This window comes from Cryptotermes secundus, unplaced genomic scaffold (assembly GCF_002891405.2).
Source record: "Cryptotermes secundus unplaced genomic scaffold, Csec_1.0 scaffold899, whole genome shotgun sequence".
Classification (NCBI taxonomy): Eukaryota; Metazoa; Arthropoda; class Insecta; order Blattodea; family Kalotermitidae; genus Cryptotermes; species Cryptotermes secundus.
The window spans coordinates 354,790-369,609 of NW_019731283.1; the positions used below are offsets into that span (position 1 = coordinate 354,790).

General features: G+C 36.5%; 1 protein-coding gene across 1 annotated transcript in view; it reads left to right on the forward strand.

The window, feature by feature from the left end:
* The window catches only part of LOC111866914 (exosome component 10), a 25,148-nt gene continuing 10,328 nt past the window's right edge, over window positions 1–14,820 (forward strand). The window contains exons 1-10 of the mRNA XM_033752472.1: window positions 1–258; window positions 409–542; window positions 1,855–1,966; window positions 3,721–3,834; window positions 6,360–6,559; window positions 8,671–8,857; window positions 9,291–9,434; window positions 10,981–11,171; window positions 12,262–12,418; window positions 14,069–14,217. Coding sequence (XP_033608363.1) covers window positions 124–258; window positions 409–542; window positions 1,855–1,966; window positions 3,721–3,834; window positions 6,360–6,559; window positions 8,671–8,857; window positions 9,291–9,434; window positions 10,981–11,171; window positions 12,262–12,418; window positions 14,069–14,217 — 1,523 coding nt within the window. The 5' untranslated portion in view covers window positions 1–123. The remainder of the gene's footprint in view (window positions 259–408; window positions 543–1,854; window positions 1,967–3,720; window positions 3,835–6,359; window positions 6,560–8,670; window positions 8,858–9,290; window positions 9,435–10,980; window positions 11,172–12,261; window positions 12,419–14,068; window positions 14,218–14,820) is intronic.

Here is a 14,820-nt window from a genome sequence, read left to right on the forward strand (position 1 = left end):
CATATCGCCAATAGGAGCCCAGGACCAGGACCCAACGCGAGAGTAGTAGGAGCAATGGAAACAACGGCTGTAATTAGATCAATTACATCAATTGGTAGACGCTGAAGAGAGGTGTTGGAGAGAATGGTGAATCGGGTTTTCAAAGTGGAGGTTAATAATAGTGTATGTGTCAAGGAAGAAGCGTGTACGGACAAGATGGAGTCAAAAAATAATGAAGATATCCTTCCAGGCTACAGATCATTTGAAGAATTCAGAGAAGTGGGCTAATTTTTATTTATTTATTGAATAATTTATGTTAAATTTGAGTATAATCAGGTTTGGTAACTGCATTGTTTTGTAAATGAATAACACATGCAAGATTTTACTTCTAAAAATAACAGTTGTTTAATAATGTGACATCTTTTTCAGGCTAGTTTTAAGGCCGTTGTAGAAGCAACAAGAAGTTCAAATAGTTTACCGACTGGTAAGAATTGGGATTATTACACAACATTTCCATCATTTAAAAAGGTCATGGATGCTGAAGGCGCCCGTGTATTAAAGCTGTAAGTTTAACAGGAAACATTACATTGATATTGTGGTAAAATGCCAGAGAAACAAATATTTAATAGAAAATTACGTTACATATTTCACCTGTTCACGATTTTGCTTATTGTACTGTACTGTACTGTATTCTGCTCTTGACATATAAACTGTAGTGAGTTCATTTGCCAGACATAAAGATTATGAGTGTGTTGTACTTGTTGTGGCTGTAAAAACCGTGATGCACAAGTATTCAGGTTACAAAAAATACTAGGTGAAACTTGCATATGTTTCATTGGATACTCTTGTAATCTTTAGATTCAGCACTACTATTGAAGAATGAGGTCTCCAAAGTAGACCCACTGTAGCAGAATCTCAAACAGTTTTAGAAGTAGGCTAAGGATCTAGACCTCTTTATATTCTGTCCTACCTATTCCCCCAACCTGCTATTACTGAGTTTGATTTCTATTTAGATGCTATGCGCAACGAAATATTCTAATATACCTGTCTTATCCTATTAGTAATACTATTGTATTTAACGATTTCTGATAATACATCTCTTATTGGTGACCTAACATAATTAAAAATAAGAATTATAAAAGTATTATATTTTTTGACAGCCATCGTCCTGCTTTTATCTAAAACCACTGTCCTGTTTATTTTGTTGGAATGAAGTGAAGGCCTTCCAAATTGAGCCCAACACCACATACAGGAAATACAAGGAGTCAGCCCACATGTCTCTGCAGGACAATCTGATTAGCCGACTTTGTTTTGACATCTCTCCCATCTACAGCCCCATTTTCACAGCAGAAGTCAAGAAACTATAACTGTCAAGTGTAGATTTAGTGGGAAAATATATTTTTCTTGTGTTGGTACCATAAGGAGTATTGCTTCCTCCAGTGATGGTTTCTCTGATGATAGTTCTCTGATGCAAGGCCTCAGATATGTTGAGTTTTTAATAATTTAATGTTTTCATAGCTCTCACAGATGGTTTATGCTGTGTTTGACTTGTATATCCCATCTTGGTGCCTGGAGATAGGGACTAGCTCTATCGATTTGTCCCAATTGACAAAGTTTTACCTGAAGATGAAGACAGAATCCAGCCTCCAAAATGTGTTTTGAAAAATAAACAGGACGATGTTTTTAGATAAAGACAGGATGATGGATAATGTCTGAAAACATAATATTTGTACTAATGTATCATCATCACAATTAGATCTTAATTATCATCATATTAAAATTGTGTGGTTGTAAACTGGTTACTCTTGTAAGCAGCTGCTGAAAATGGACCCAGTAATAAAAATCATGTGTTGAATTTGTGTATTTTTTTCTTAGAATATCACTGGTACTTCATCATCAGGGTCTCAGAGGAAATATTTTGAGAAGAGACTTTGAAGAGAAGTTTGATTTGATTGTGGATGCAAATGATTCTATTTTGGAGCGAGTGGTAAGGGCACTATTGAGTACAATTACATACACATATTTATACAGCAGTTTTTAAAATAATGGGTGCGAAGTCATTCAATTCTCTTTTAGTGTTTTAAAATTTTGGAATACAATTCTAAGTCGTTATGGAATGCATCCTGTTGTGTTTATACTGAATATAAATTTTCGTATTAATTCCTATTTAACACCACAATTCACCAAATAACTCACACTTTATTGTGTACAGCTGGGTTTTATTGGTCTAGAATGTGGTGTTGCTACATGTTTCGGCTCATAGAGCAATCCTCAGGTAATACAATTAACAAGTCTTACCGCTGAATCGTGATTCTTATATTTATTACCCTTACCCTCATTTCCATGACATAAAGATAGGTAACAGATGTTTTGAAAATGTGGCACAATTCAGATATTTGGGAATGACTATAACAAATCAAAACCTCATTCAGAAGGAAATTAGGAAGAGATTTAACTCAGGTAATGCTTGCTACCATTCAGTCCAGAACCTTTGTCTTCTTGTCTGCTGTCTAAAAACATAAAAAAAGAATATACAAAACTATAATTTTGCCTGTGGTTATGTATGGGTGTAAAACTTTATTTCTGACATTAAGGGAGGAACACAGACTGAGGGTGTTTGAGAACAGGGTGCTGAGAAGAACATTTGGACCAAAGAGTGATGAAGTGACAGGAGGTTGGAAAAAACTGCATAATGAGGAGCTGCATAACTTGTACTCTTCTCCAAGCATAATTAGAATGATCAAGTCAAGGAGGGTGAGATGGGCAGGGCATGTAGCACGGATGGGGAGAAGAGGATTGCATATAGGACATTGGTGGGAAGATCAAGACATGGGTGGGTGGACAACATTAAAATCGATCTTAGAGAGATGGGATGGTATGGATTGGATTGATCTGGCTCAGGATGGGGACCCGTATAAGGCTCTTATGAACGTGGTAATGAACCTTCGGGTTCCATAAAATTCTGGGAAATTCTTTAGTAATTGCACAATTGGCAGGTTCTCAAGAAGGGCTCAGCTCCATGAGTGAGTGTATTACCCTTATCTCGGTGCATTTCAAAATAAAATTGGAAAAATACTCTGTACTTCTGTCATTTGTGTAATCACCTTTATACACCAGATTATATAGTTTAAAACAACTGTATAATCTGTATAAACTGTAATATATGGATCCATATAGGAGTCATAGTTCAGTGGCAAAAGACTTCTTAATTATATCACCTGAAGATGGCTCTATGAGCTGAAACATATAGTGACATTGTATTTTAGACCAGTAAAACTCAGTTGTACACAATAAAGTGTGAGTTATTTGCTGAATTAATATGTTTGACAAGAATTAATATGAAAATATATATAAAAAGCTATAGAGTATTATGGTGATATGTATATCTGAAAAGTATGGAACTTTTGTGAGCTAAGTTTTAGGGGAACATGAAATAACAGCATGGCAGTAGCATAAAATATTTACTTGTAATGATCAATATAGTTGAATCATTGAATCATTTTAATTTAATATGTGCTGTACCTGTGGTGTCATCTGAACACACACATCAGTAATATTCTTATAGCATTACAACATACAAAACAATTCCTTCAGGACTCTAAAATATACCATATAAACAATAAATGATTTTTGTTCCCCTTATAGTGTTGTGATCTAGGTATGTTCTTTTCATTAAAATTACCCCATATATGTTTCATGGTTAATCAATATAAACCTGTGTCATTATGCTGATTACTGTAGGCCTGCAACTTGGATGAGGTGTCAGGTATCCGTCGGAATCCTGAACCTATCCTTGTGGAAGCTGTGAGTTCCTGTACTCGACCTGTTAATGGAAGTTGGAACCTAGTCCAGTCAGTGAGTATAATCATATTCTCTTTGAAGTTTTTTGTCTGATTGTATAAGGTCTTTCATAGTAATGTTTGGAAGAACATTTATTTGGAATAATCACATAAGGCATCTTTGTGATCATGGTAAAAATTTGCAGAGGTCATGTTATTTATCATACATATTTGAAGTGGATGAAATGGACACTTGGGAGAGAATGTGATACAAGTTTAATATGAGACATTATGCAGCTTGGCATCACATAGAAACCATTTTTTTTAAGTGGAACTATTATACCAAAACGGATAAAATATTGTCACCTATGCCAGAAAGTGACAATTTTATCTTGTTGATAATATATAATTCTGAAGGGCTCTGTCTTCTAGGGTATGTATGAAACCATGAAACCATTGAAAGTCAACTGATATTATGGAAGAACATGTCACCTCCATCTTCAGGGTCGAAGAGTAAGCTGAACAAGAAACAGCATGTTTCTTCAAACTGTCAGTTGACTTTCACTGGACTACATGGTTTTAGATCCCAGGAAGTAGAACCAAAAACTACTTTTTCATAATCAAGGGGGCTGAAAACATAAACTTTATGATCACAATGCTTTTTCATATATCCTGTCTTTTTAATGGTGGCAAACTTGTTTATGCTATGTGTACAGTCATTTCTTGATGTGCGTGGTAGGCGCATTCCTGAACAGTGTTGCATAAATTAATATTGCTTAAGTCAGGTACTAATTTTTCATAAGAAATGAAGGAAAATGGAGAGGTTGGCATGCATGGGCCAAGCAAATCCAGAAGGTTATAGATATTTATTTGTGTAAAATACATTGGGTAGTTTATGAATGAATAGTAAGGTCCATCAAATGTAACAGGTTGCATAGGAGAATGTAAAAGATTGTCTTTCCCACTAATGACCATCATCAGCAGGCATTGCTAACACTATAAAGAAATACTTTACGTATGTGTTTGAACAGGAATAGTCATAAGAGGGTTTCTACTAGCATACATCAAGACTAAAATGATAGTCCAATCAAAATAACTTTTATATTCTTGTATTAAACTTTTTACACTTGATAGACCTTAGTACTCATTCAGTATTAAGAAATGTAACAGCCCAAGATGTATTTTATAAAGAAGCTGGTTCGTTACTTAATTTTAAGGATTATTCTGTTTCAGATCTTACAGTTTTCTTAAGTATAACTTAAAAACTGAGACAGTAAAAGGCTTTAGAGATTTATTTTACTCAGACTAACATTTCTTCTGTGTGATCTGGTTTTTTGTCTTCTTGTGTTGAAGACGAGGGATGCCTCACTGGCCCAAAGAAAGAAAATTTATCCATTGACCATTCCAGTGAGGCAGAGGCCAAGTAGTTGTGTTGTGTTGTGTTCCTTCCACACAGAGGACATGTGCTTACCACAAAGTATAAAGTTTAATGAGTAGACTGAGTTAATGCAAGGGAAATGGCAGCTAGAATTGGACTGAGACAAAACATGCCTGGCTCCTCTCTCGTACCCAAGTTACCCTGCCCATTCTTCTGCGCAACTGTATTATACACAGCTTTTGTTGTCATCTCCTATTGAGATTAGTTAGTTATTAGAGAGGGTGGGTTTCCCCATGCACTGAGACCTGTATTGGTCCATTGTGCTTCCCTCTATGATTTCTACCAGTCTCTATATCCTACCAGTACTGGTGCTTACCATCAGTCCCACCCAGCCAGCNGTCTCCTATTGAGATTCCTGCATTTTTTCATGTAAGCACATTAAAGTGAGAATTAAAATTATGTAAATAAGTGTGTATAATTTTGTCATGTTCAACTGAAATCATGTAAATCAAGAAATGACTGTACTTTAACATAGTGTGTGAATTACAGCTTGTAATTGATGGAACTACAGTAATAAATATAAATTTATACATATCACAATATGCCGTATATTTGCTGAAATTTGAAAGAAATTCTGAATTCTGAACTAATAAATGTTTGTCACTGGAAATTTTTAAATGCTGTAGGAGACTGAAATTGAATGGATGTGAAAGTGTAAGATAAACATCACAGATGGACTTGAAGGATCATGAATTTACNACCGGGTATTTGAACCCGTGTACTACAAGTCATGATGTGGGAATGTTACCTCTAGACTACGGAGGCCACTTCCTATTGAGATTCCTGCCTTGTTTCCTGTTATATTGATCATTTAAGTACATTAAAGTGACAATTAAGATTATGTAAATAAATCAGTGTGTATAATTTTGTCATATTCAACTGAAATCATGTATATCAAGAAATGACTGTACTTTAACATAGTGTGTGAATTACAGCCTGTAATTGATGGAACTACAGTAATAAATATAAATTTATACATATCACAATATGCCGTATATTTGCTGAAATTTGAAAGAAATTCTGAATTCTGAACTAATAAATGTTTGTCACTGGAAATTTTTAAATGCTGTAAGAGACTGAAATTGAATGGATGTGAAAGTGTAAGATAAACATCACAGATGGACGTGAAGGATCATGAATTTACAGTCTGTTTCTCTGTTTAGCAAAATTTATCCCAGAGTAGCAGTTCTGGTCCACAGCCTGTCCGATTGCTTACTGCAAAGAATATTCGGCGTCCTCAGATTGAGTTCAAGGATAAAATTGACAATTCTTCATCACCATTTGAACCCCGTATTAAAGAAAAACCAAATTCTTTAAAGCCTCTAGCCATAACACTGCAGTTGACAGAAGATGGTGAAGAAAGGTAATTGTCATGTTGGCATATCATGTAGTAGTTGCGAACATTCATACCAAATAACCATAATATAAATTGGAGAAATACATCAAACCTGATTTTAAAATTACTCTTTGAAATAACCACATTCATATTGAACTATGATGATGGCTCAGTTATGTTAATGTGAGAACTCAGGAAGTACAACCAAAGTCACCTTTCCTTAAGCAGGTAGTCTGTTTCCAAGATTTATATTAGAGGAGTTAATTACAACCACAGAGCAAGATTATGGCTAAAAATAACCCTACGTCTAGTCCTTGTTATTTTTGTTTGGCAAGTGTATTTATTTTTTTAGACTGCCTCTGTGGTCTAGTGGTCAGAGTTCCTTGCTGCAGATGCAGAGGTGTGGATTTGATTCCCGGTGCTTCCAAATTTTCTGAGAAGTAATGGGGTCCACTCAGCCTCAGCTATTGCAAGGAAGTAGCAGCTCCAGTCTAGAAAACCTAAATTAACAGCCATGTCCACTCAGCCTCGTGAGGATAATTGAGCTATTTCAAGGAAATATCGGCTCCAGCCTAGAAAACCGAAATTAACGGCCATGGGGATTTGTTGCGCTCACCATGCAACAGCCTCTATCTGCTAAAGTTGGCATTAACTTTGCCGACAAGTGGCAGTCGCTCGGTCGGCATAGTTCACTTAGGAANGAGAAAGTAGCAGCTCCAGTCTAGGAAACCGAAATTAACAGCCATGTCCACTCAGCCTCATGAGGATAATTGAGCTATTTCAAGGAAATATCGGCTCCAACCTAGAAAACCGAAATTAATGGCCATGGGGATTCGTTGCGCTCACCACGCAACACCCTCTATCTGCTAAAGTTGGCAGTAACATTGCCGACAAGTGGCAGTCGCTCGGTCGGCATAGTTCACTTAGGAACTAAAACCACAGAGTTCACTTTTTTGAGTGTATATTTTTTTAGTCCTGTGTATAAATTATATAAGAGTGTAAGATTTGGATAATGTTGTTCCTGTTTGAGGTTCTAGACGCTTTCATACCTCATTTTATTAATATTTATTGTGTGAATGAAATGCCTATAGCTGTATTCCACAATTTTGCAACTTACATCTCCGATTTTTCTTAGATTTGTAATTTTGTTTGTCATTTTAAAATAGCTGTATGAAGAGTGAACATATGAATAATATTCTGGATCTTAAAAAGTAGGTTTGGAGGGCGTGTGCTGGATTCATCTGGCTTAGATAAGGGACAGTGTATTGATGCTGTGGTTGGGCTTTTATGAATACAGTATTGATTCTTTGGGTTCCATAAATTGCAGGAATTCTCAAGTTCATTGACTGGTGGCTTCTCAAGACTGCTTCTTATAGTTATTCCTGACTCAATTGATAACTCTTTGGATTAGGAATTTAGAAATTTATTAAATATGAATGTACATGAGCAGTGTTATCAAATTTATATTATTATTATGAGCTAAATTTCTCTTTACTCATTCTGATAAAGCTGATGTAAGCTCATGTGACTTCAGTTAATAATCAGGGAAAGGTAGTAGTATTCTGGGTGAATCAGTGACTTGGTCAGCTAATGAGGGGTTTTTTTTTCCTGTGATGCTACAGCCCCAATTTGGGCCTAGGCCTGCTTCCATGAAACTCTCCGTTTCACTTCGGTTTACTAGATCTTACACATTCGGTAGGGCTCCTTGGGCGAGTGATCAGCTCGTCGCAAGGCCTCTACCTGTAGACATACACAGAAAAACACACACAAACAGCCATGCCCTGAGTGGGATTCGAACCCACGATCCCGGCTTCCGAGTGAGCGAAGACAGTGCATACCTTAGACCGCTCAGCTACTGTGACCGGCCATCTAATGAGGTTACAGTCAGTAATATTTTTTTGCTAGTTTGTTGAGGTATTTCTCCCAATCCAAGACACTTATCAACAGAACATTATGTACCATTCTTAGAACAGCCATTGTTCTTTCAGATATGTGGACTTCGCATAGGAGATTTTTGGAAAGTAACTGGCTTTAATAAAACTTGTAACAGTGATTTCCTTTCGACTTATGCTAAAATGTCTTGACTGCATAATCAGTACATGAAAATTCTATTCATCTCAATTTTTCCTCCCTTACAGTTTCAGTCATCCTTATGAATTTGAGTTGGAACGTTTTACTCCATCTGCCAAACAGCTGGAGCGTGTGAAGCCACGTATGTATAAGCAGCTTGAAGAAACACCACTGGTCATGGTGGAACAAGCAGACCAGCTACCTGGTCTCCTGCAAGACCTCTCCAGTTATTCAGAAATTGCTGTGGACTTGGAGGTAGGACATTCACAGCGGTAACAGTTTATGTTTAGTTGCTTTACGAAGAACAGAATTAGATCCTTACTTGTTGAGTGACTATTTATTCATTGATCAAATACAAATTAATGTTAGTTCCATGCTTCATATGTGAGGTTCATAACCTTAAATCTGCTTGCTTTGGCTTCTCCATCAGTGTAGTTCCTCACCAAATAAAGTAGAACCTCATCACAGTAATATTTAACTGGGCATGATTTTTATTGTGCTCCCATTTTCCGCTTATTTTTCTGCTTATAATTTTGAAAATTTTTGTTTCCTAGTAAAACACAACAACAGATTTCTTAAGAAAGAAGATGATACATCTCGAGGTACTGAACAATGGCATTCATGATCCGAGTATGCTTGGTGTGTGATCTGACATTGTAATTAGTTAATGGCAAGTGTTTTGTTTCAGCATCACTCATACCGCTCTTTCCAAGGGTTTACATGCCTAATGCAGATCTCAACAAGAGATACAGACTACATCATTGACACACTGCTACTCAGGGACAAACTCTGTTGCCTCAATGAGATCTTCACCAAACCAAGCATCATCAAGGTAAACATCTTAATATCACTCCTTTGCATACATATCATGCCTTCAAGGCAAATATTGGTAATAGTGTCTCCACCTTTTTTCAGTGAATGCATCCTGTTGTGTATTATATATTTCTTTTATTGAAAGCCATCACAACACAACATTTGATAATATATATTTGTTGTATCAAGTAGTACTTTTACTACATGTTTCAGCTTTCAAGAAGCTGTCATCAGGTAAATACACTTAAAAACTTCTTTAGCTATTGAATTGCATGCTAATTACATGATGTAGTATTAGATTTTTCGAATAGTATACAATAATATAAAATTACATTGAAAATGAAAGTCTTAAAATGTACTAGTTACATAATTAAAGTACACTTAAGAGTCATACATGAATTATATTCCAAAGTAGGTAGTTGTAATCGTAACAATATGCTGTTGCTTATGGAGACATGCTGTATACACAGACAGTTGTTATGGTGCTTGGAGGTCTGTTGCTATATTGTACGTTATTTAATTTTGATTTCTATTTGACGGGCACCTCCGTTTATGTATATATGTCCGATCTGGTGAGGAGATGGGTTGCAACTCATCCATCTCACCAGATCAGACATATACAAAAAATGTTCGTAGGAATATTATAAATTCTCACAATATAGAGGTTTCATTATATAGATTTCTTATTATTTTGATGTCATTGTATGTTATATAATATGGTGTTGATTCAAGTTCTTATTTTGCAAGGATCTAGTACATGCAGCATTTCAGGATCTGACAGTCAGTAGCACTATTTTTGCCCCCAATTCAGAAGTTCATATTGCATGTGAATATTGTTAATGGGATGGCTTTACTTTTTTATTATTATGTTAAGGACATTGTTTTGTACTTACAGGCCAGTCATAACTTCTAAGATCTAAAAGTTCATGACAATGGTATATGAGCTACTAATAAGCATATTCATTCATTCATTCATCAGTAATCTGTCAGACGACGGGTCCACAGTCTCTTCCAAAACAGTTCCTCCACTTAATGCGATCTTCTGTTTTTGGAAAGAGACTATCCAGGAAAAGTGATAATGTGGTAGTTTTTCCATTTGCTTTCCACATCGCAGTACAACAGCCGTTCAAACCACTCTGGTCACGCCTGTTGCTATACGGACTTGAACCATCTCGAGCATCATTTGCTCTGTGCTTCAAGTCGCTACCGATGACGCTGCTTCCGGTTTTTGGTCTCTCTTCGTCTGATGCCTACCCTTTGACCTGTCCAGCAAGGGAGGCCCTGCCAGTAGCTACGCTATCACTGGTATAGCTCTCAGGGTCCTTGGCATACTCAAACCCCCTCACCACGATAAGGTGGAGACACCAACGAGGGGGAATAAGCATATACAGCACCATAATGATTTTATTGTCTAGAGAGATACTAGATGTACTTTATTCATTAAATGCTGCCTATACAGTGTGGTAAACATTTTTTCTAATTACATGAATGTTACATTGCAGTCCTTCATGCACCTGTGATATTGTGGGTTTAGTTATAGTAACAATATAACATGTTTGTGGTAGGTGTTTCATGGGGCCATCCATGATGTAGAATGGCTACAGCGAGACCTGAGCGTGTACGTGGTGAACATGTTTGATACACATGAAGGAGCCAAACTCCTCAACTTCGCACAGCTGTCATTAGCTTTCCTGATGAAGCATTATTGTAATGTGGTAGCAGACAAACACTATCAGCTTGCAGATTGGAGAATCAGGTAATCATTGTACTATCTCACTAATACTGTAGTCTCTGTATATGAAACCTTATCAGAATAACTCCATGTTGGGATTTCTCTCCTGATATCAGTCATTTCAAATCCATGTGTATTTAATTTTTTAATCGAAATAATACCCGCTGTATTTGTATCACCTTAGCTTTGAGGGCGCATTGTCGTTACAATGTTTAGCAACAGATGATTTGGTTCTGCTAAGGAGTATGTAGTATGTATATAATTATTGTCAAAACATGGGCTGGGTTATTTGACTATTTTATTGTCTTCAGAAGCAAAAACAAATATTGCATGTGATGGGTTCAGACTTAAAAGTTGACATCGTTATCCAGAACAAACCAAGAGTCCCTTCTAATTAAACGCATGTGTTATATCATCATGTAATATTTGTGACTATAGATAGGGTTTGGATTGGTGAATAGATTTATTGGCCGCTTACAGGTTGTAACTACAAATAACTATGACACTATTGCTATTTCCACACTTTACCATTCACTAAGAGCACACAGTTTAGTGTTCTTGATCCTTTACTAGACATTTCCTGGTAATGGCTCCAACACTGGGTATTCCTCTGCCTCCAGCTCAAATCCTCTCTTCACAGACTCCTGTGCAGAACTGAACAAAGCTCTCACCTTGTCGTTATAACCTCTCGGCACGAACAACGTAGAAAACATAGCTCTTCCATTGTTGTCCAACTGTTTCATTATTAAGAATCTGCTGTCTAGCAATGGGCATTGTTCAGTTGTTTGTTTTGTAGAAACATGTTTACCAAGCCATCGCTTGGAAATGGCTCTGGCATATTTTCCCATCTTGCAGTTGTTGCATAGCAGTGGCTCTGCATGCTACAATATAATTAAAGGTTGTATTAAATAATATGTCTGATATCACTTGGAACTTTAATAAAATAAATAATAAATAAATAAATAAATAAGCTTTCACAATAGAGGTGGACCCTGAAACTGGTCATTTTTAATCAGTAGACACACCTGATGGTCTGAAGGGACTTTGCTAGCATATCAACACATCTGTATGCCACTCAGCAAAAGTGTAGAAACAAACACATATATGTTTGCAGGCCACTACCTGATGAGTTGGTGATGTATGCTCGTAAGGACACCCACTACTTGCTCTACATTTATGACATGATGCAGAATGCATTGTTGGATGCAGCCAATGGACAAAAGAACCTCCTACAGTCTGTCTTCCAGCAAAGCACTGAGATATGCAAGACAGTTAGTACTTAATGTATTCCTTCAAGTCAGGCAAATGCAAGGGTTGTATATTAATGTTTTGATTTTAATCAATTGCTATGCTTTGTGGTATCTTTTTCAGTTTAATTTATGAGTATTTCACTCCCACTCAAATTTTTTTAACCTTTTAGTTAATCCATTCATTTGAACCCCAATTAAAAATTGTGAGAAGTTATGAAAATTGTCAGTTAATTGAAGTTTGTTGTGAACTCTATATTCAGGAACTGAAAGTTCATAGCATTACTAATTACATGGGAACTGTGCTGAAATTTTATAATTTATGAAGATAGTGAAAGCAAAGGAACTGGTTGTAATATATTGTTACATGAAAACTACAAAATTTATTTGATAATTTATTTTCTGTGGCCAAGACGTGGGTGGGTATGTATCGTGTTATAAGTAAATTTTTTCTAATTATTTTTTTCTGGCCACTTGTGGATCCTTACATAACAAAAGTACTGATTTATTGTCATCAGTGCCATCTTACTTTCCGTTATGGGTTGTAAATGAGGGAAATGAAAGAAACCGCTACAGCAGTTGGTGGTATCTGTAATCAGTAAGGGTAAAAAGGGGATGTGTATTCAGTCTCTTGTGACTTGTGCTGTTTGTGTTGATATAAACTACTACCCAGTTATAGCAGTCCATAATATTCAGTTTTATGTCATTGTGAAGTGTCATAACCACTGTGTTGTGAGTGAACGATTCAAGGTCCACAAAGTTCATACTACTTTCTGATGTTAAAGCATGTCCATCCTATACAACATGACACTGACTTGACAATACAGTATTAGGCAGGTTACAGGAACTTCCAGTACAGAGGCCAGAACACAAAGCTATGATGGAATTCCATGTAAGCAATGGCATCTGTGGAGTGCTTTCTCTGCCACAGAAGATAATGACAATCGATTCTCATTCACAAGCAAATGTTTTCATTATAGTTTTTAAGCACAGAAATCAGGAAAAAGTTTAGGCATATGCAGTTAAATGAAATGTTTTTATTGCAATATTTAAGCACAAAGATCAGAAGGAATTAATGATTAGTTGTGTAATTAACAAAATAAGAACAGGATTCAACCATATTTGCAAACCCTAAACTGAGACTACCAGATGGCTGTAGCCACCTCAGCTGCCTTATATGCTTGGAGTAGTATACAGCAAATTGCACATGACAGGAAAGTTACATTTTTACGTAGACACTATAATATAATTTGTTGTTTAGGGTCAGAGGCACATGGTAGCTTAGTTGGTTGAGGCACTATGCTACAAGCTGGAAGGTCACAGGATTGATTCCCAATGAGGACACTGGACTTTTCATTTGACCTAATCCTTCTAGCTGCACTATGGCCCTGGAGTCGACTCAGCCTCTAACAGAAATGAGTACCAGGAATTTTCCCAGTGGGGGGTGGGTAAAGAGTGGCCAGCGCATAAGGCTAACAACCACACCTCCATCTGTGAACCGAATGTCTAGAAAATGTGAGAGCCTCGACCTCTCACAGACCTATGGGTCTTGACATACTGTTACAGGGAAAGCTTCACCTTGCTGAGAAAATCCTGTATGAATATAAATTCTGTGTTCCCCTCTGATCGGGGGACAGTTCTGTGGCACTGTTTGTTATGTTTGTGTTTTCACAGAGATATGAGAAGCCAGTTTTCCGAGAAGACAGCCATATGACCCTGTACCGACGCAATAAAAGACTGTTTGACAATCGCCAGTTGTATGCTCTGCGGGAATTGTATCGATGGCGTGACAGAATTTCCAGGGAGGATGACGAGAGTACAGGGTGAGTCCATAATTCATTGCTTTAACATTTACTTGCCCTAATTATTGATGCTAATTAAAAATTTAATTTTTATTACTTTTATATAATTTAATTATTTTAATCAGGCACAGTGGGTGGCATTTGAATTTGCCTTCTTGCATTTGGTACCACAAAGTTCTTTGCATTTAAGTTACAGCTTTGAGAAAACTTAGAATTTGTAGAATTTTATTTTTTAGATATATTGATAGTGGCATATAAAGCTCGTGATCATGTATTTGGTAATGAACCTCACTTGCAGTGAAGCCCTCATTTTAAAAGTTCCCTGAATGAGACTAGTACTCACTACAGACTGTAAGTCAATAGAAATTTTCACAACAACATACTCTTCTTAACTTTCTTCAACTTAATCATCATCAAAATTGATACACCGCCCATCAGTGCACCATGCACATACCACATGTATATGTTCATAGATCATAATCCAGCATATCTGTTGCCATGCCACCGTACTATGATTTTCCATGCCGGGCTAGCTGTTTCTCCAAGAAAACTGAATTTTGAACTTAACTAATATACATTTGAATTGATAATGGGAGAACAAATGAAAACAATCAGCAGCCACTA